This window comes from Daktulosphaira vitifoliae, unplaced genomic scaffold, assembly GCF_025091365.1.
Source record: "Daktulosphaira vitifoliae isolate Bord-2020 unplaced genomic scaffold, ASM2509136v1 Scaffold_1, whole genome shotgun sequence".
NCBI lineage: Eukaryota > Metazoa > Arthropoda > Insecta > Hemiptera > Phylloxeridae > Daktulosphaira > Daktulosphaira vitifoliae.
The window spans coordinates 22082770-22106395 of NW_026099572.1; the positions used below are offsets into that span (position 1 = coordinate 22082770).

The 23626-nt window shown below is 24.8% G+C and overlaps 2 protein-coding genes across 3 annotated transcripts in view; one reads left to right on the forward strand and one right to left on the reverse strand.

Moving 5' to 3' along the window:
* Window positions 1-6635: 6635 nt before the first annotated feature.
* LOC126894833 (phospholipid scramblase 1-like) lies at window positions 6636-14512 on the reverse strand. 2 transcript variants are annotated; one of them, XM_050666127.1, is made up of 8 exons: window positions 14467-14512; window positions 12956-13005; window positions 12371-12586; window positions 10354-10464; window positions 9594-9811; window positions 8992-9156; window positions 7479-7640; window positions 6636-6966 (listed from the first exon to the last, which is right to left on the reverse strand). In XM_050666127.1, exons 2-8 carry the CDS (start codon window positions 12978-12980, stop codon window positions 6907-6909), a joined length of 957 nt encoding a protein of 318 aa, XP_050522084.1. In that variant the 5' UTR covers window positions 12981-13005; window positions 14467-14512; the 3' UTR covers window positions 6636-6906. The 2 variants fall into 2 exon arrangements, with proteins under 2 accessions (XP_050522084.1, XP_050522085.1); XM_050666128.1 differs by having other exon boundaries at window positions 12956-13009.
* A 5037-nt stretch (window positions 14513-19549) lies between these two features.
* LOC126894830 (uncharacterized) overlaps window positions 19550-23626 on the forward strand; it is a 30853-nt gene continuing 26776 nt past the window's right edge. The window contains exon 1 of the mRNA XM_050666124.1: window positions 19550-20802. Within this exon, the coding sequence (XP_050522081.1) occupies window positions 19627-20802 (1176 nt within the window). The 5' untranslated portion in view covers window positions 19550-19626. The remainder of the gene's footprint in view (window positions 20803-23626) is intronic.

Sequence of the window (23626 nt, forward strand, 5' to 3'; positions counted from 1 at the left end):
TATTTAAGAATTCATCGTTTATTTTTGTCTTATGACTTAAACAATAAATAAATTAAACTTGAAACTCGAATAAATGACAATGACAGTAAAAAAAATCATACATTTTTAATTAATTATGTAATTTATATTATATTTGTGTCAAATAAATGATATCGTGTAGAATAACCAAATAAAAATGATTAAAAAATATTTTAATTTGCAGAATTGCACTTGAGGCAAGTGTGAAACCTTTTTTATTTACTCTTAATCTTTTTTTACTTTAATAAATACTAGAAATTTTGATCTTTAATTATAGATACAGGTACTCTGGTAGTTTTATTTTAAATGACAATTGTTAAACAAATAATACACAAATCATTTTATGACTATTTACGTAAACAAAAAACGCACAAACTTACCTAACCTTTATTATCGGAATAGTTTAGATTAAAACTAATGTAAATAATTTTTGTGATTTATAATAAATGACATATGGCACTTGTGGACCCAAAATTTTTCAATGGAAAGGGCTAATATCAAAAAACATTTTGGTTAGTTCACCCTTAAAAATTGAAAAAAATTCACTTATTTCTCGTAAATGGAGGATATTTCCGCAATTTTTTTGAACTATCGTATATTTCGGCACACGGGGTCTAGGGTTCGGTCTTCAAGATGCCAACTAGATTTTCTCATTGGTGGTGTCTGGTCTCTGGTGCAAGTTGGCCATAATACCGTCTCGTCCATCATTGGCTTAGCCAAGAACCATCTTTGACTTCCTAACGTGTGAAAGAGGGCCGGCCACCCTCTGTAGCATGTTCAAAAAATAGAGAGATGTAAAACTGATCATTATTATAATATTTTATTTCAATTTTTTTCTAATTTTAATGCTTATACTGTAGGTCAAACATTATAGTTATATAGGAAAGTTGGATTAAGTATTATCATTTAATATTCTCCTCTATTTCAATCATAGAATTTAAATAATATTTAATTGTTAACAATAAATATTTCCGGGAAGTATTTTTGCAGTTTTATTGTCACATAAATATGTTAAATAGAAAAGAGTTGTCGATTTAAAAAAAAAAAAATGTTTTAGCTACTAATAGCTTATAATAATTAAAATTTCAATAGCTGTATGTAATAATCAAAAAATAAAAGATAAATAAATTAGATTATCTTATGAGCTTTATAAAAATAAGGGCGATATAATTCATGATTATTAATTGTAATAGCCAAGAAAGAATAAATAAGACTGGATGATATATGATTAAAAGCACAGTAAATAAAAGGCGTATGTATATCATAGTTATTACTTAATATTTATGGTTAGTATATTTAAATTAGTCTTACCTGATATTCACTGGAATAGCGATGATAGAATTTCAGGTGGTGATTTGCAGTTGTTCAAAGTGTTTCGTAATAAGTACTAAAAATAAGGTTAACCGGGGTAGTATTAATAGTAAAGAATGATAATTGCATCATTAGTATAGAGACGTAATAAATTTCTAGATATTACTTGATTAGTGTAGTTAGTGTGTTAAAACTACTCTTACCTGATATTTTTTGATAACAGAGCACGGTCCACAATGTATAGAGGAGAGATGATTAGTGAAGGTTTAACAATTGTTAAATAGAAGATAAAATGTTATTTAAGCTTAAATTATTAATTATTGGCTAAATGAATAATTAGTTATTTTGACAAGAATGTATCTTAAATTAAATCATAGAGTTATATTATTAATGAGGTACCAAACCATAATCTTAGTATTAAAAAACAGTGTAAAAGCTTTTAAATAAAATAATAGTTAAGCATTTGAGTGTGAACACAAGAAGAGATAAAACAAGAATGAGTCATTGACGGATGTCAAAGGACAGATCAGGTCCTAGAGGGCTCTTAGGTCTGTTATATTAAATCATAGTAATAAAATTTAATGTGGCAATAAAGTTATTTGATTAAACGAAGGTGTCCTTTACAATACGGCGTTAAGAGTGATTTTTACTGAATTATTTTTTGTTTAGTATATGTAAACTAATAATGACGAACATGCTGCATATTGTTAATTTTTATGTGAAACTGTACGAGCTCATTTATTGCTTGTTCAGTAAGGATTATTTAAATAATTATTAAATGATTACACATCTCAACGGCATCAGTATGTCTTTGCTAGACGTAGCTGAAATGTATTAATTTTTAGAGTAATAGAAAAGAATATTACAGTTTGTTATAAATTTAAGAAAGTGTATTAATAAGAAGAAAAGTACTTTTGAACTAAAAAAGCATATTTATTTATAAGAAAAATGTTAGTGATTTTAACAAAAGTAAGTTTTAGACTAAATGAAAGAAGCCAAGAGTAAGAAAACACGCAGAGATACACTAGATTAGATTGTAATGGAGAAAAATCTGAGACGTGAGAAATAGAGATAAGTAAGTATTCGGAAAATATGGTCTTTAGCCTTTATATAATGTGCCACGAACGACATAAATGGGGATTATGGCGTCTCGAATGTGTCATACCTTTTTGTTACACATGTAACATTATTCCCTTGATTTGTAGTCCAATTATTATAATAAAGTTTTGGCTATTGTTTTCCTTATTTAGTACCTTTATCGTGACCTGAGGACGCGAAGAAAAGCATTGCTCAAGGTTACTGTATATTATTCTGGCACAGGTCAGAATTAAATGTGTTCTTGAATTGGTCTATTCTTTTGTATGGTCTGAGAAATATAAGACATTTTGTTTTTTTTATAAATGTTCTAGAGACGAATATTACATAGTAGAAAACTACCTTTTGGTGATATTGATTTTTTAATAATTAATAATTTTTAACTAATAATTTGCTTTTATCTAATTTTTTTCAAAATTAAAAAATATTTTTTAATTGCATAAACATATTTACTATCTGTACAAAATGCTGCTATTTTAGATTATTATATAGATAATCATAATAAAAATGTGACTCGGTGAAAAGAATAGTTGAAATACTTTTAACAGCCTCCGTGCAATACTTATCTTTTTAAGGCTTTAACAAATATGTCTATAGATCATTTTAAGAAATGATGATAACAATAATAAATGCATCTACAAAGAATTTATACTACAATATATCAAATCATTAAATTTCGATTTATATTTTATATATATATATGGTATTTTTGACCAAAACTAATAAAAGGTGACATAATACATGGAAAATTAATATAAAACTATATATATATATTGAATTAAAGGAGCATTTAATAATTAGACAATGTATGTTATTTTGGAAATATCATAGTTCATTAGTTACTAATTAATTTATGCAGAAATTAATTTTTACATCGTCGAGATTAAGATAATCCATTAAATATTAATCATTAAATTCGATAAAATATAAACTTGGTGTTACAAAAATATATTGCGTAAACAAAATAGTTTTGGGTATCCGATTATTGCCCTTGGGTAAGTAATTTATGGTTAATCCTGCATTGGTCCCATTCTTATCCCTACATTTTAAATTTACGACATTTTATTGTTTACAAATAGTTACAAAATTTTGTGAATGCTTTACAAAAAAGGACTGTTGCCATCTGCTCTCGAATTTTCCATTGTATAAGTAAATCACAATGGGTCTATGGAATATGTCGGAAAAAACATACTGATTTGACGATATTGAAATTTTGTTGAATTGAACAATACCGTTAGGTAACCATAATAAACTGTACATACATTTTCATAATTTTTTGGTAGAACCAAAAAAAGGTTTAAATATTTATTAACAATTGAATGAATGTCAATAATATTTTTTCATCCTAATTACATTACAAGAGAACTATTAAATATTTAATATATTAAATATTTTTTATTAGATATTTAATTAATAAAGCAGACACGTCATATTTATGAAATTTTTCAGCACTTACGAGTTATTTAGTTATGAAAACCTATAATACAATAATACTTAATTCAGAATTGTTGGGAAAATAATAGAGTTGTTAAAAAAAGAACTTGTTTAAAACATAAGTAAACAGTTTAAAAAGTTTAACGTTTTCTATAAGATCAATGAATATTTTGGAATTTTTGTTATTATAAGTTTAATAACCAAAAAGAGAATTTTAAAGGTGGAGATATAGATTTTTAAGAGCACGATTAATAAAGAGAGATGTAGATCTTGGTCATCACTTAACATTTGCAGTTAAAACTACTCCTCATATTTACTGAGATAATGATGATAGAATCTTGGTTGGTTTTCTGCAGTTATTCGAAGCTTTTGTTTAGATTAGAGGAAATATGATAATGAAAAGAGAATTATTTCTGAATTATAGAAGTGTATTTATTATTATGCAATGTATTAATTATTTACACAAATACAATTTTTTAGACTAAGTGCGACCAGTTAAGCTAAAAGTTAAAAAAAACACACTGAATATATTGATATAGACTGTAAGAGAAAAGTTAAAGTGATAACTTGACAATTGAAAATAAGTGAGTGAGAGAGGGAGCTATGGTCCTTAGCCCAATACGTGGGTGACATAAATGGGGCTTATGGGTTATATTTTTATAGGTGATAAATGTATTCGCTGCTAATCTTATCAATAATTTTAATAAAAAGGCTAAACGGTCCAGTGTGCCTTGTGACTTTATAGAATCTTTAAGAGTTTGCACTAAAAAATTTACTGAAATTTTTTAATTGTAATATTGGTGCTACAAAATCAATAAGAAAATTGTTGACTCATGACAATTATTCATAAACTTTACTATCGGAAAAGTAAGAATGAAATATGCCCCTGAATCAGTGTATTTTTGCATGATGTAAGTGTTTTGCAGTTAATCAATGGCAAATTCAGGGAGTCATTTTATCAATGAAAATTTTATTATTAACTCGTATTTTCTTAACCCTTTGGAAGACCATTGTGAACTCATCATTTTTTAGATTATAAAATTACTTTCAACACTAAAATATGATATAAGCAACAAACCTGAAGTATAGTCTAGGCTATACTTTTAAAAAAGCGCTTTTTTTAAAGTTTAAAGTTGAAAAATAGATCTCTCTAAAAGTTGTTCATTTTAATTAAAATCAAAAATTGAGTCTAAAACAGTTAAAATATGTTTAGTGATATATAAATAAATAAGTTTATCTCTAAGTAACTACAAGTATCATATTTAATGAAAAGTACAGTTAATTAAAAATAATATTATTAAGAGCATAATGATGTGTGCATTCAGTCTGATAAATTTACGGTTATTATTGAAAGGAGGTCAAGTTGTGCCACTGAGTGCTACACTTTGTATAGACTGATGCTAAAAATTTCGATTTGTGTCTAAGTTTAATTTATCTTACATAGCAGATCAAGTCTAGTGTTGAATCCAGAATTTTTTTCTAATCGTCGATGCAAAGAGAATAATTTTATTGTTAAATTTTCATAAAATTACTACAAAAAAACAAAATGGTTTTCAATTCAATTTTATATATGAAACATCGTGTCATTTTTTTAAAATAACTATTTTGCCACCTTGACAATAACCACTACGCCTAGGTCCCCCTAAAGTATATTTGGATTCAACACTGATTGGGTCCGTAGTTAAAATTCTTTTTGGTCCCCGTAATGGTATCGAATAATAATAGAATAAATTGGTAACCACACCCACAAAATTAAAATTTATCCTAATTAATGATCAAAGTAAATTCTAAGTAGTGTATAATTTGTGAATAGTGAATTCAAAAAAAATAATATGCCTCTATAAAAATGTAATGATCTAAAACAAAATATTAAAATTTAAAAAAAAAAACCATTTTTAAAAACTAAAAATGTTGGGCCTCTCCTTCAAAAATTTTGATTTACATAATTCACTTTTTTATTACATAATTCAATTTTACAGAGCCAAACTAAAATTTACAATTTTATGTAATTGAATAACAAATTTATTTTTCGTAATACTTTCATACTAAATTTACTTAAATTAAATTAATACAACTTTTCTGGTTTTAAATTAAGTTTTTTATCAATATTAGTGTGAAAGTCAGAAATAAAAAATAATATTAACTTAAGTCAAAATTCTTATTGATAGTAGATATTTTAATATAAGAGGTTATATCAATTTCATAATTTGCAGCAAAACTATGTTAATTTATTATGTAAATTTGCTGTCAAAAAAAAAAAAAAAAAATTAAAAATGTTCAGAAACACTAGTTATATTAATCAATAAAAATTTCATTTTATTTAATTCTGAAATACGTATTATTGCAGTATAATCATACTGCGATATTAAATATAGTCACTAAATCATCATTATTTCTTTGAATTAGTTTTAGGTTTAATCATCTAACATTCCTTACATTCTATTCTTAATTTTGATAACTTAATATTATATAAAGTTCAATACTATTTAAAAAATACTATGAACATTAAATAGCAATATAATTTATTTTTACTAGTTTGGATATCTTAGGTAATTATGTGGTAACATTTTTTAGTTAAAATAAATATTTAATGTTAATTAAATTAAAATAAAGTAATTTTTGGTAAAAAAAATTAGTACAAATATTTCGATTAATACAATTATATGATTAATTATTATTAAAAATGCATATCAATATAAAATTCTTGGAAAATTTTTTCTTAACATTTTGATTACATATAAATTAAAACCAATAATGTTTTCAGTATATTTGATAAAGCAAATATAAGATTATATATGTATAAATAATTTTTGATTGTGAAGTAGTTTTAATTAAATATAGTTTGTTAAAAAATAGTCAAATATATTATTGTTTAAAAAAACAATGAAAATAAAAATTAAATAGAGTTTGCAAGTAATGTAAAAAAATATAACTCATATTTATTAAAATTAGTAATAAGCTTTTCAATGAAATTTTAAGCACTAAAGCAATTATAATTTCATTTTTACTCTATGTAAAAGCTAAATACTGAAGTATGTTTTTCATAAACTAGCACATTCCAAGTCCATCACTTTCATTATTTCCTCTTTTCTCGTAAAACATTACATCCTAAAAATATTAAATTTCTTTAAGTAAAAATCTTTACTATTTTTAATTCAAATAATTATTACAAAAAATGAATTTAAATGTGATTTTTTGATATATACAATATAAGTATCACAATACTACGGAAAATATTGTATACTTATGTATGGTATAAAATTAAGTTAGAACAAAAAATATGTTTTTTTCCTATATATATTTTAACAATACTTCTAACTTATAAACAAATATTTTCTTATTTAGACCATGTACTCTGGAAATAAAGCTCATTATGTCGTATAATTGTGAATTTCAGGAGAGCAATTCTATAGTGTTAAATCTCTATTAAATGGAAATGGTTCTATTTTACTTTAGCTTAGTTTCATATTTATCAATAACTTGACATTGCGTTTAAATCTTCAATAGAATTAAAGTTGTAAAACAAAAATAAGGGGTTAACTCTATTTCATATAAAATATATATGATGTTCTTTAGTTCTGGTGTGCAAAACTTATTTATGATTAAACCAATAAAATTACAATTAAAAAGCAAGCTCCAAGCATAACAGCTTTCATACGGACATCAAGATCTATAGGAAAAGTGATTCCAAAATAATCAGCATCTGTAAATGCCTCTCTCAATAATCCTGACCATTGTTTTGATATACGACCAACTACAGTAGTCATATCTTTTGATAAAATCTGAAAACAAAAATGAATTTTATAGAAATATGTACAGTATATATGATTAATTTAGAGTTTAACTACATTAAATGCATTTATAAACGTTGTTAAGTTATTCCAAATATACCATTAATCAGTAAAATTTTTTATTATTTGACTTAAAAACTTAATTATGTGTTGTTACCAAATTTATAGTTTTTTTTTGTGTTGGGGATGTTTATTTTCTCTTGAAATGAAACATTATTCTACACTACTATATAATTCCACAATAGAGTTAAATAAATTTTAGACTCTTTAAAGTGGCTCAAACAAAATATATAGATTTTTGCACAAATTATAATCAATGAATCAAAAATCAAGGTTTAATAAAAAAAGGAAATAATTTAGAATATTCAAGGATATAAATTTTTTTGCATAATATATGGTATGTACATAGGAGCATGATATAGCGTAGAGGATCATTCAGTCTTAGCACTGATATTCAGTTGCACTGTTTGCTGCTGGTTCCCGTATGAGCGATTATGTAGGAATATTAACAGTGACAAACACCTTGCCCCTATACTGGTTCCTCAGCTATAAAAAGGTTATGTCAGGACCTGACAGTAAGGTCAACAGATGGTGTAAAATTCCAACAAATATTAAAGACAGAGCCATCTCAATGGTTCATATACAGAGTGATCGAAATCTGATATGACACTCAATTTCTCAGAAACTATTGGTGATATAAATAATCTATTTTGAAAGTAACAATATATTATTGTTAACTCTCATTTAGATAACAGAAAATTTTTCTTAAAAATTTTTATAATAAATAAGTTATGGGATATCATTACAAATTATTGGCACCAGGGTGGCGGGTTGGGTTGGGTTTTATAACCAGTATTATAAAACTAAATCAGAAATGAATTTTTATTTTGCATCCAAATTTTTAAATAATATGTAAAACACAAACAATTGATCAGATAAAACAATTGAAATAACAAAGTACTTTGTAATATTTTTTTCTATCAAATAATAAAGTTCAAAACTTTCATTTACAAATGTTATAAATAAAGATATATATCCCTGAAGGGGCAAAAAAAAAAAATTATTCAACTACATATTATTGGGAGATTGTGTCAAGTGGAAGTTTAGTATAAGGTGGATGACTCCAAGTAGTTGGCATTAAAGCAAATAAAAAGAAAGAGATTCAACTACATATTATTGTAGTTTTTTGAAATTAATATTTTTTTTCTTTACATAAGTTTAAAACTGTCAATAGTTTCTGAGAAATTGAGTGTCATGCCAGATTTTGATCAACCTGTACATTAGTTACTAAAAGTAAAATAAAATCTAAAGAAATAAATCATATTGAATATAAATAACATACTTTGAACTCCACATCACCACACATAGAAAATCTGCAAATTGGCCCTTCAATTTTCAAAACTGCTTCATTAGCACCATTTCGAATGGTAAAAATTGGTGTAAGAAGGGACCAATCTTGTTCAACAGTTCCAACTAAACACCCTGGAGGAGAAAATACTTCCATTTTCTAAAAAAATGTTTTAATTTTATACATACAATTTTTCATTTAACTTTTATTTAGTATTAATTTTATTTTATTTAATATTAAATTTTTTTATATTTCACATAGTTTATTTATTTAAGTTCTATTACTTAAACATTAAAATATCTAATACCTTAGAATTTTTACCTTAGTAAAATTCTCTAAGATTCTATTAACTCTACCAATTTAGGATTATCTCATATATATAAATTCATTTCCATATTACCACTTTCGCCATAATCTTTAAAAAAGATAAAATTTAAGATTTTTTTTTTTCAAAAGTTCTTTTTTAAAAATCCTTTTATATATTTACTAGTCCTACTTCATTCTTATAACTTTTCAATAATCTTTATTCTTAAAACTAAAATTAATTTGCCTTTCTACTAAAATCTATTATTAAAAAAATATATATTTTAGTTAACCTGCATACAACAAGGGAAACAGCATGATTGACAAGCCAAAGGTCTTGATAAATGTATAACTTCATTTTTATAATTATCCAATATTTTCATTTCAAATGGTCTCAGAGGTCCACAACAGTTTCTTGTAAGACAATCATTGTCCTCAACAGCATAGAATACTTTTTGTCCAGAACTATTTTTGATAGTAAATTTGTTATTTGTTTCAAAGCCTAATAAAGCTGTAAAAAGAAATGTTAAGTTTTTTTCAACATTGTTTAAAATTGGAATTTTCTGTGGAAAACTAAATCGGAAAGATACAATAATTTATTACCATGTAAATGTGATACATTATGAAAACCTATAGAAACTTTAGTTTTTCTGTAGGTTTATTGGTTAAGTATTTTTATTTATAAAAATTTACTATCAGTTATTTTTTTATATTGAATTAGATTCAATTTAAAATTTAAAAGGTTAGATTATATTACTATTGGAGCAGACAAAATTATTATAATGAATACATAGGGATACTTTAATATTAAATCATTGATCAAAGTCATTACATTGATTATAAAGCAATCTATAAACCGCACATTATTGATACAACTATTATATATCATATCATAATTAATACAGCCATAAGTTTTTGTGAATGATACACAGTTTTAACTAATTGGATTTTTGCTCTTGTTGTGGTACGATATTAAGGACTTATTAATTTACTTTTTATTATTTATTTTGAATTTTAGATTTAAGTAGATTTTGATTGAGTATAAAATATTACCTTCAACTAATTCCACTTTTTGTTTTACAAGTAATTGATTAATTGTTGTTAGATATTGGAGTCCATTGGGACAATTTTGTGGAACACTTGCTGGAATTGACATCCAGCCATCTGTTGACAAAAATTACATTTTTAGAAATATGTCACTAATTTATAACTATTTAATTTCACTAAAAAATAAATAAAATAAATCAGATTAGAATAATTCTAATTATTAGAGTACTATTAGAATCCTAATTTATTAGGATAATACTATAAAATTATTGTAATTTTTGGAGTCTGTGATAGCCAAAATTAACAAATGTTATCATCATGTTTCAAAATTGAAATAAAAACGGTAGATTTGTGGTGTTAAACAGTACGGGGCTGAATGGAGTCATATATTGCGATGACGAGAAAGAAATATACTTAAGTGAGTCACTCAAACATGGCTACACTTGAAGGCAGACATAGTTGCTAATCAACATCAGTTGTCTTCTATACCCAAATTTTCTAATTTAAAAATAAATTGTTGCGTCCCATACTGTTCAATACTATGCAGTGGCAAAGTTATGATTCTGTTCTGGGAGGGATATACATAAAAAATTTTTTGACTACTCCCTTTAAATGAATAAAATTTTATTTTAATCATCTAAATAATTTTGTTCTGGGATACCAAGCTCCAATATTCTCCCCACATTCCTTCATCACTGACACTGAGCGTCTATTGTCAATTTTAAAATTAAATATATACCTATTTTGTTAGTACATATATGTTAACCTGGCCTGACACTGACTCCAAAAATAACAATGATTTTTTATTACTATCTTAATAAATTGATTCTAATTCAAATTTAATTTATTTTATTCTTTTTGGTACATTTTTCATAACAGATTTTTTCGGAGTAGGATAAATTTTTAATATTTATCACTAGGGTTAGGAGTATACACATTTATAAATTTGGTTAAGTTATTCTGAACAGATCATCAGCAATTACAGATTTTTATTAATGACATGAAATTTTATTAATGCATTGTTACCAAGTTTATAGTTTTGGTGGATTAAGAGGGTTCTTCACCACTTAAAATGAAAAATATTTCTTTATAATCCTATGATAAAGTTGTGGAAACTTGACACCCTTCAAAGTAGCTCAAATAAAATTTATAAATGCATGTAATTCTTATTTCTATTCAACATCACTACTAAGAAAGATAAAATAATTTTTTTATAATAGCCATTTTTAGCCTTTTATTTAGAAAACATTTTAATAGATCAATAACAATTTTAGGATGAGTAATGAGTTACAAGCATTTTAATACATAAATGGATATTTTTTGATAGTTCTTACAGGTCGTATGGGTGTATTTTTATAACATATATAACACCCACTCTACATACCAACTTTATGTATTAAAGTACTCATAACACAAGAAGTAATTGTCCTAAAATTGCTATCAACCAATCTTAATAATAAAAGTGCTAAAAATTGCTATTTTGAAATTATAAAAATAAAATATGTTATTTTCAATTAGTCTATGAATAAACTGCTAAAAAAAATGTTATAATTGAATGATTATAATAGAAGTTATAGGGTTTCTAAATCTTTTCACACTATATATATATATATATATAAATATGAAAATTGATTTGAAATTTTCTTAAAAAATAATTGTTTGATTTATGATGTTGATGTGGTGAATAACAATATTTTAATATTTAGAAATAATTCATATTTTCTATTAAAAAAAAAAAAAAAATTAACTTTACACTTTTAAATGCTTGGAAATTATTAATAGAAAATAATATAATAAGAGAAAATTTATTTATTTATTATGATTGAATAATTTTTTTTTTTAATAATTATTATTAGCTTAGCTTTTATGAATAGTTTGTTAATAAAATAAAAATAAAAGTATCATTTTATACATTTTTCAATACATAAAGTTCAAGTTCAAGTGATTTTGCAAAGGTTGTTATCATGCAAAATAGTTTTCTACAAGTTCAGTCCAAATTTAACAATACAAATTGTTTAGTTACCAGCAGCAGCTGCAGGAGGTAGTTGATGTGAACCAGGTTGTTGCTGAACAACTGGACTATAAGCTGGTTGAGAATACGGAGGTGGATAGTTAGGAGCTTGATTGTAATAAGTTGGATTGTATGGTTGCTGATTGTATTGATTTGGTTGATTAGCAGGAGGATAATGTTGAGAATGAGGAGGATATTGCTGATGAGTGGGAGGATATTGAGGATATCCTGAAAGAAAAAGTATTATTATTATTAATAACAATAAACTGAAAAATATAAGAACTAAATAAAAATAGGTATTATATATTTGATAGTACAACCAGAAATTTATTTGAAGTGGGAATTTAAATATTTTTTAATAATTTTATTTAAATGAACATTATTTAATGGACAAATTTAGCTGATATTCTGAAAAAAAGTATAACTTTTTACAAAGATGTGATTTTTAGTAGAAGTTTTGTAAATAAAAATTCTTATCAAGGCAATTTTTAACTTTATGTTCAGGATTTTTAACAAAAATTTATCTATTTAAAATAAATGTGGATGTTCATAAAATATAATATGAACATTCAATACACAATCATATTTTTGTATTACCAGGTTGAGTATTAGAAGAATACATTTTGAATGCTCAAATCTTGAAAATCCTTCCTTAAACAAATAATTATGTATTAAAATTTAATAATCTTTTTTAAAAATACATTTAAAAATATTTGGTTGGAAAGGTGCATGATTTCCCTTTGTTTTATTAAAATTTATTTTATTTTTCTAATAGATATAAAAACAGTCGGTTGCTTAACAAATGTCAGATATAAGGTGCCAGTGTAGTATTTATTTTACAGTAACATCAAATTTATTTAAAATTATTTGAACTGTTTAAATATTTCTGTTTTACTTTATTTTTTATTTCATAAAAATTAAAAAATAAGTCTTTTTTTAATCATTTAAAACTTCATCAAATATAAATGATTTTGAATTCACAGTATTTATACAAAACAAATTGTCAATATGTATTAAGCTTAATTTAAAATCTTGAAAATTAATTATTTGTCAATATCAAATGAAAAGTAAATAGTATTAACATAATTAAAATATAAAATAATTAGTAATAATCTTTAATTAATGGTTTCCAAAATAGATTGAAAAGAGATATAATCTTTAAAACTATACTTTATGAGATATTAAATGGCACAAAATACTACTATTATTTATTGTTTGTTAACGTTTCGTAAAAATGATAATACAAACACATTTATAAAATAAATGTGATTGTATATGTCATTTTTAATGTACAAGAAAAAAACTTCAGTTTCTTTGAAAACTTGAGATAATATGGAAATTAAATATTTATGGTATATCAAATTCTTAATTGACACAAACTGATTATTATTAAATTGACAGGTACCATAACTTAAATTGCATTGTTAACAGTAAAAAAAAAAAAATTAATGTATTAATTTTATATTACATTAGCGATAGGTTTTAAATATTTTTTATTATATTTGGTACTTTTATAGATTTTAGAAAAGAAAATTTTAGTTTAAAGGTAATTAACAAGGAATATTTTTTTTACTGAACAGTGAATAAATTAGAAGCTTTAATAATTAAAATTTTTCTATGATCCAGTAATTTTATGGATTCAAAGTATAGTAGAAGCTTAATTAACAGTCATCATTGATTATGAAAATAACATGAAATTTTATCATTAACTTTCATAAAAATATTTATTGTTACAAAAATAAATGTTTAAAGGCTTAAACTGTCATTAATTATCAAACCATATAATCATAAAAGCATTCTATACAAAATAATCAGTCATCTTTAAAATTTTTCTAGGCTTGAGTATTTGTCTATTAATGTTCCTAATCTTATGGACAAGTAATTTAATTATTTAAGTCATTTAATCATAATGGCGTTTAACAGAAAATAATTGTTAATCGAGTTTCTACTGCATTTGAAAAAATTTAGATTTTACTGAATAATTTATTTTAAATAAGTGGTGTTGCGGCATATCACAATATTAGCGATCACTAAAGCATAAATCAAAAAATTAATTTTATTAACACATAAAATTACAGTTCATAGCCCTAACAAAATTGTAAATTAACCTTTTAAGTAGACGATTGTTTTTCAAATGAACTTCACATTTATTTATTAAATTTTATAATCTATTTACTAGCTATCTGATAACAATATGAGTTATAACTTTTCAATTATGTGTCATATCAGTTTATTAACGATAATTTATCAACTGTTTAAAACAAATATCAAATATTTAGTTGAGTATAAATAAATAATTAACAATTAAATTAAATTTATATTTAATTATAGCAACATGTAATTATTAGTTAAAATAAAATTACATCTAATTATAACTTAATGATGATAATTTTTTCAAAAACGTTAAAATATCGTACTGTATTATTGAAATATTTTACATGTTGGCACATATGGATAGAGTATTTTATTGAGTGGCTTTTTGTCGTTTTCGTGTATGTAATATCATAGATTAAATACACATGTATTTAATCTATGGTAATATCATTCCGTGATAATGATCACAGTATACTCTCAGTAGATATTAATATTTATTGAGTAATTTATATCAGATATCATAGCGATATTCATGAATAATCATAACACATTTCGATTTAAATGTGCCTTATGAATCCGATTTTTCTCACTAAGCTAATTTAAATTGTAATTAAAAACCCCATTCACTTAAAATGTGAAATATCTTTTCGAGATTGAAACATAAATCTAAAACCCTATGATATTCATGAATTGTTTATTGTATCTATCAATCAGAACTGAAAATTGAATTGCTTTATCATTACAATATGTATAATTTATACATATAATATTATGTGTAATAAAATAAATAAGATTTTTTGGGTATAATATAAAATAACCAATACAATATCATCTAATACGTAGAAAAGATTTATCGATCCTGGTTTATTCATTTGAATGCTTATAGATTTTATGTAATCAATATTAACAAATAACATGAGAAGTAATTACTGATTAATTTTATTTTTGGATAAAACATCTGATATTCTTAGAAGTATAAATCATATAATTGATAATCAGATTTTTATTTATCGGGCGTTTAGACAACACAAGAAAATGTAGGAATGACGCGAAATTGCAAATTAATATTATATCATGTAAATTAGAAAATAACAATAAAAATTATAAGAATGTCACCAAGGACACTTCAGTAATTATATAATTACACATATGACAATTTTTAACAACCACAATTATTATTATAATAAATTGTTTGTTTTTTTATGTTTTGGATTTACAGGTATGTCACTTAATGAAATAGTGTCAATAAATAATAAAAATTAATTTTTTTTCATTAGCGTTCTAATAATTTTTATTTTACGATTGGAATTATTATGATGTAAGTGCATCTAATATAGGCACTTCTGAACTTTTAAATTTAAATAATTTTAAATAATTTAAAAACAAAACATTTTTTTTATAACGTAGATGTATATGTTATAAATATTGTTGCTTGAATTGAGAACAAGTATAGTTTTAATTAAAATATTCTGTTATTATTTTATTATGATAAAAAGTACTCTGTTATTATTTTAAAGCTAATTACTACATGTTACCAAAAAATGTTGAATATTGTAGATTGGTAATAACACACATAAATAGAGTTAAAAAATTAATAAATTATTTAAATTTGTATTTGAAACCTGTTATCATATCCGACCTAGTTCGACATAAATACTTTAAAATTATTATAAATGAATGATTTTAATTTTCTGTTCGAAGAAAGCTGGTTAAGCAACTTTCATTTGATAAATTGAATTTTTTCTTTTTTTGAGGATAATATCTTCAACTAGATACAAATTGTAATCATCTGATGTATCGTTAAAAAAACTTAGTCAAGTGAGAGCCGAGAAAATAAATGAGAGCCACAAAAAAAAATCACATAGTAAAATAATTTTATTATGAATCAAAAATTTCTTCAAACGAGGGTATACTACAGTAATGGAATTTTTGATATTCATCGAAGTTATTAAATCTTAATGAGATAAAAATCAAATGAGTTAAAATTTTTTTTTCATAAAAGGTATTTATAACTCAATTTTTAGTCTACATATTGAATTACATTTGACAGTTATTATAACACACGATTTTTTAATAAAAGTTATAATAAAATTAGTTTTAGTGGATAATGGAAAATAATAAATCTCATCGTCTTAAATTACGCCAAAATAAACATTATTGGACAAAATATTCCATTATTAGGATCTGTTTTAGCTCATTTTGTGTACTTTCAAAAGTGGCCGAAAAATCAAATATTTTTAAGTCATAATTTTTATTCAAAGCAATTATTACAGGTATGATTGTAAACTAATACTTCCATAATACTTAAATAAAAATCGCTTCACAAATAAAATTTGTCTGTATGTACAATTTTTTTTCTACTTATAACATACATAAATATCAGCTAAACTGCATACATTTTTTTTTATTTTTAGCCTACTTGTAATTTACTAAAAATATACCATATAATATTGCTAATTATGTTATTCACGCTATAAATTTTCGACTTAAAATTTTGAATCGAAAATATTGGTTTTATTTAAAAAAATTATTTTATTACAACAATTTAAATATACTAATCATAATATTTGACAAAAAGTTGAATAACAGAGGACGTTTTTTGTATTTTGAACGTGGTATTCAAACACAAAGAGCAACTAGTAAAATTTGTTTTAAAAATTTCAAATTTTCATAGAATATCTGTTTTAATGTATATAGTAGAGTCAAAATGGTTCTCATTAAAATATCCATTATTATCTCTTTATAATCCATTCTATTACCCATTAAATGATGACATTAAATGATTGGGGGGGATTTAAAATAGCAAAAAATGCATGTAGAAAGTAGAACTTTTTCAACTTAATTTTTAAAAATGTTCCGAAAATACTGCGTCCTTTGAACATATATCAAATTTAAGCTTTTTTTATGTACTATAAAATGAAAAAAAAAAATTTGTCCCGACGACCTATCTTCTATGCGCAAATGGCTACCATATTCAAAAATATGCTATTTTAACAAATTTTTTTTTTAATTATACACTATTTACAGATTTGCATCGAAGCGTTTTTTATGATAGTGATTTTAATCACTGTCAGATATCATCTATTTGTTTTTTTTGTGTTTGTTACCACTTTTTCTCAGCTCTCACCGAACGGATTTCTTTCAACAATACGTCAAAGGATCACAAATCGTTACTAGTCGAAGACATTACCCTAAAAAATTGAAAAAAATTTCCCCGCTCCCCGTAAATGGGGGAACCTCCAAAAAAATTACAAGTTTAAAAATCGTTAATTTTCGAAATTTTTTCAATTTTTTTTACTAAAATGTGCTGTAACTTTTTCAAAAATGAACATATCAATATAATTTTTTTATATAGATGCATGATATCATTACCTTTCATTTGGTATATTTTTTTTATAAATCTGACCTTATACCTGCCCACAGGGGGGGATTTAAAATGACAACTTTTTTACAAAAAATTAAATTTTTAACATATCAATATAATCTTTTTTTATGTATACTTGATGTCTTTACCTATCATTTGATATATTTTTTTTGTAAATTTGACCCTTTATCTGCCCATAGGGAGGGATTTAAAAAGACAACTTTTTCACAAAAAATTAACTTTTTCAAATTAACTTTTGAAAATGTTCCAGATGGTCTGACACTTTTATATATATATCTTAAATTAAAGCTAATGTAATATACTTTAATTAAAAAAAAAAAAAATTTGACCTCTGGACTTGTCTTCACGGCGAAAATGGTTACCGAATACTATTTTCGTATGAAAATTCTCGATTTAATTTTTTATATTATATTTAACTTTATAATGCTATAACTTATTGAAAAGTGTATGGATCCACACAATTTTTTTATGAGAAATAATATTTTTAAATAAACTCTTTTTCATTCGACATACTTTATCTTAATCGAGATATTAATAAGAAACCAGCAGATAATGTAGCTTTTGGAATAAAACACCATTTTTTTAAAATTAAACACTATCTAAAGATTTGCATCGAAGCGTTTATTTATGATAGTGATTTTAATCACTGTCAGATATCATTATACTTGATCCAACTATACCACGGCACCACTGTGCCGTGACTCCCCTGTGCTGGGTTTTTAATTTGTTTAACTCACTAATTTTTGTTCTATAATTTTTTTACTTTAAAGTGCTATAACTTTTTAAAAAATGTATGGATCAATACAATTTTTTCATGAGTAGTAGTATTTATATACATCTTTCATTGGACATACATTTTTTATTATAGTTATACAATAGTTATTCTATGCACTATCCAGGCTCATAACTTAAAGCACACAAAAAGTGTAATTTAAAAATTTGTCACAATACAAATCAAACCAACTACGGGAAGTGTAGTATATAAAGATGAAAATGTGACTGCTTGGATATTCTCGTACATGTGACAGCTGTACAGGCACCGTGCTTGGCTGACCGATAAAAAATGTACCAAATGACTATTTTTAATCATTTTTCTTTGCGTGAGTTTCCCAAAAAATGAGATGTCTTGTACAAGCGCTTTGAAGCCCCCCTCCTAATTTAATCTTAACTAATAATTAATAACTATTATTCAAAATCATCATCATTATTCATTCATTTATCGTCTTAGTTGATATTTTAAAAACAATATTTTATGATATAAAATGGTTTCCCAACATGAAAGATTCTTATTTTATTCAAATGGAACCACTCAGTCATCAAGGTCTCGTAGTTGGTATAAGAGTTTACATTGTTGTTTATCCTTATATAAAAAAAACCTGAACCTCATATTAGACAAATATTCGTAAAATTAATTTAGAAAACTGTTTCAAATTTCTTTAATTGTGGTTCGGTGAAGCTTATAGCTTTAATATTTAGACGGAACTAGATACTATGACGTAGTTATTATTTTTAAATTTATATTTTTCTGAATATTTTTTTGTTTTTTTTTATGAAAATCGATTTTATATCAAACAATTCATTTTTTGAATTCTAAGTCTAAAATTATATTTAAATTAATACTGTGACAATAAATCACTTTTTAACACACATTTTTTAAAAATAGTGTTCAGTATAATAAATGTTTATATAAATAAAATCATGCATTAAAATATCTAAAATTTATTGTAGTGTAGTTTTGAATAAGTACTCCATTTAAGAAGTTTATTATTTATTAATAGAGAGACTAATAATGATTTTTTATCAATATTGTGTGTTAACAATCATCTTTGGGATATTTTGTAATATACAATTTATCACTTGTAGTTACTTTAGAGAGGCAACAGGAATTGTTGATGAACTTAAAGAAGCAGAAGAAGTAAGAGTAGCATTCAATCTTGATACTGGATTTTCTTATAATACTAATCCCGAAATGTTTGAAACGGAATTAAATGATCTGGTAGATATGATATACGACGAAGATGAACCAGCATTTGTATATCATACCAAACCACATGTTATCTACAACGATCTTTATTGCGGTGATTTATATAATTTTTTACAATACATAAACTCTATTCAATCCTTAATAGAATATGATACTACTTATGAATACAATCATTTATTGTTGAATGAATCAATTATTCAACAAATGCTAGCTGAAAAACTAAAGGTAGATGTTCTGACACATTATTTACAACCTTTTTGGAAAATGTACATGTTTGCTATTTATATAAAAAACCAAACGAAAGACAATATATTATCGAAGAAAATACATGTTACGAGAATTCTAGAAAATATGAAGAAATCTTTATCGTTTTATACAACTAAATACTGTCGAAAAAATAATAAATACAATTTAACAGCTGAATTTTACGCACTAGAAAAAAAAGAGAAGATTTCAATAATAGAAAAAGTAAAGACAGTAATGGTAAGTAGAAGTAATATTAATAATATTTTACTGCACGGTGAAGAAGTAGAAGATTGGGTTTCTCTTAAGATAATTTATCTTCACGATATTATTCAAAATACAGATATGTTGAAAACTATAATAATGGATTTCGGTGAACAAAGTGAGAAAACTTACGAAGACATTATCAAAGATATTAATATTGCATGTCAAGCCGCAAAGAATTATTATTGGTTTGATATATGGATTTTTAAAATTAGAGTTTATCATGATAAAATTTTTAACATTTTTAGAGTCGTAACTTTACATTTAATTAGAAAGTATCTAATGTATTTAAGAAATAAGGATGGAAAAATTATGGTTCAGTATAATAAAGAAATGCGTAATTTCTTGCGACATAATTGGTATACATTTAATTTGTTAATTCCTGATTTTTCAAATTTCCCAGATATGTTATTAAATAAACCAGGAAAACACTTTGAAGACTATGATCATGTAAATAATAGTAACATCGGAACGGTTGAATACATGATAGAAAAGTCATTTAGAGTTGAGTCTTTTGAAATATTAAAAATAGAAGTAAATAACGAAATATATAACATGAATTCAATTGAGAAAACTAATACACTAATGAAATTAGTACAAATAAGCAAAGAAAAAAAAGAAAAAATAGAAGATTTTCAAAATATCTCTGACAGCATAGGCTTGAATGATAGCTTTGAAAGATTTAATATATTTTTAGAATATGTTATAAATATATTTAAGCATAAACTTAAGGTTTTTTGGTCGTTCGAACAATTTAGTTCGGACTACAATATGATAACTGATTATCAAGAGCGGCAAGAAGAAAGGTTTTTTGATCTATAATATATATATATATATATGAATTATCAAAATGACTTAAAACTGTTTTCATTAAAATTAATAAAAATCTAAATTTAATTTTTCAATAATAATAAAATAAATAATATTTGAACGATTAATGGTTTTTATTTTACCAGTTAAATTATGAATTATTATCCATTGTGCTTCGAATATTTAAATTATTTAACAAACTATAAATTCATAGATTTTAGATTAGACACAGACATTAGATTTTGTTCGTATTATGGTTCACTATGTAATTAAATTTACATTTCACTAATGAAATTTATGTAATTTACAAGAATTGTTTATAATATTTTATGTTTATAACATAAAATATTTGTATTACATTAACTAATTATATATCTAAAATATATTACTTTATAAAAATAAGGAGTTTAGCGCCAATAACTAATTAGTTTCTTTGGCGATCCCCTGAATCGAATTATTTTACGCCGGATCACAGTGGGAAGAATTAAAAAATAACGAAAATATTATTTTTAGAACGTTACATCTCTTTTCTAATTTTGTTATACGGGTTTTGTATACAGTACACTAACGTATTGTACCTCATTATCACCCTTAATTTCAATACACTAACAAAGACTCATTCTAAAATTGTCTTCATCAAAAATCGTTGTCATTATTGTCAAAATTGTCTATTCAAAATCATCATTATTATTCATTGATTTATTGTCTTAGTTGATATTTTAAAAACAACATTTCAGGATATAAAATGGTTCCTTAATAACTTACCCAATATGAAGAACTCTTATTTTATTCAAAAAGAACCAGTCAGTCATCAGGGTCTCATAATTGGTAAAAGAACTCAAATTGTTGTTTATTTATATATAATTAAAAAGTTTTTAGAAGACGATTAGAAAATCTCCTAATATTATTAAACCTTTTTCTTCAAGAGCTGATCTCTACACCTCTAGCCGTTGATTAATTTAATATTTTCTCTTATTAATACTGTATCGTCAGCAAACAACATGCTCCATGGCACCTCTATTTTTCTAGTAATTTCATGCATCATTATAGAAAATAAGTAAGGGCTAATAGAAGAACCTTGGTGCAATCCTACTCTTTCTCGAAATCCTTCTGATACTCCTCCTACGCCTTTTACCCTGGTACAAGTGCATAAACATATATATCATACATATCTTCTATTATATTAATGTACCTTTTCAGGACCCCTTTTCTCATTAATGCCCACTTTAAAACCTCTCTCGGTACTCTAACATATGCTTTCTCCAAATCTATAAATACCATACACAGCTTTTTCTTCTTTTCCCTAAACTTTTCTATTAGTTGCCTCACACAAAATACTGGCTCCATTGTTGATTTAGCAGGCATAAATCTAAACTGGTTTTTAGATACCAATATCTCACTTCTTATTTTCTTATCTATTACCTTTTTCCAAATTTTCATACTATGACTCATAAGCTTTATACCTCTATTAATTCCACCTTTCTGTATATCACCTTTAAATATCGGCACCACAATACTATTCCTCCATTTATTTGTAATTATCCCTTCTAATAAGATTTTATTTAAAAGTTCCTTCAACCACCTTATGCCAACACTGCCTAATATTTTTCATACTTCTACTGGCACTTCATCGGGTCCTATTACTTTATTCTTTTTCATTGATGCCACAGCCTCCCATACCTCTTTCTCACTTATTAAATCTACCAGTCTCTTATTCAACGAGATATCCTCTAACGTATCTTTTGGGTACTCCTCATTTAGTAATTTTTAAAAATACTTTTTTCACATCATCATCACTCGAGAATACCTTATTATCAACACATTTTATACACCTTATATAATGATAATCTTTAGACCTTTTCTCTCTTACTTTTGCTAATCTATACATTTTTTTCTCGCCTTCCTTTGTTCCTAGCCTATCATATAACTCATCATACCTCTTCTTAAACTCTTCATCATACTTCACCTTACTTACTGTACACTTGGCTTCTTTGCATAAGCGTTTATACTTCGTCCAATCTTCTCTCCTTTTGCTCTTCTGCCATACTTTAAATTGCTTTTTCTTACTTTCTATGATTTTTTGAACGTCCTTATCCCACCACCAGGTTTCCTTGTGTTCCTGGCATTCTACTCTTACTCTCATCAACAATCTCCTTTACAATATTCTTAACACAACTAGCAAATATATTCCATACATCATTTATGTCTCCCTCGACATTCCACACCGTCTTCTCTTTTACCGTCTTTACAAACTCTTTTTCATTTCCTCCTATCAATTTCCACCACCAGATGTTCGATTTTCCCCCGTGTTTTTTTTATTTTTGTTTATTCTTTTTCCGGTACACCACAACTCCATTACAATCAATCTATATTGTGTAGTTACACTCTCGCTTGGTATAACTTTGCAATCTTTTAATCGCTTTACGCTCTCTTTCTTCCACAAAAAATAATCGATCTGCGATCTATTCCCCCACTCTTATATGTTATA

What these genes read in the sequence shown, in the direction of transcription:
- LOC126894833 (XM_050666127.1), bottom strand. Translation starts at nt 12,980, where the DNA reads ATGTATTCTTCTAATACTCAACCTG. An exon ending in ACCTCCTGCAGCTGCTGCTG is followed by an intron (nt 10,465 to 12,370) that starts GTAACTAAACAA and finishes TTTTGTCAACAG; the next exon opens with ATGGCTGGATGTCAATTCCA. An exon ending in AAAAGTGGAATTAGTTGAAG is followed by an intron (nt 9,812 to 10,353) that starts GTAATATTTTAT and finishes TTCTTTTTACAG; the next exon opens with CTTTATTAGGCTTTGAAACA.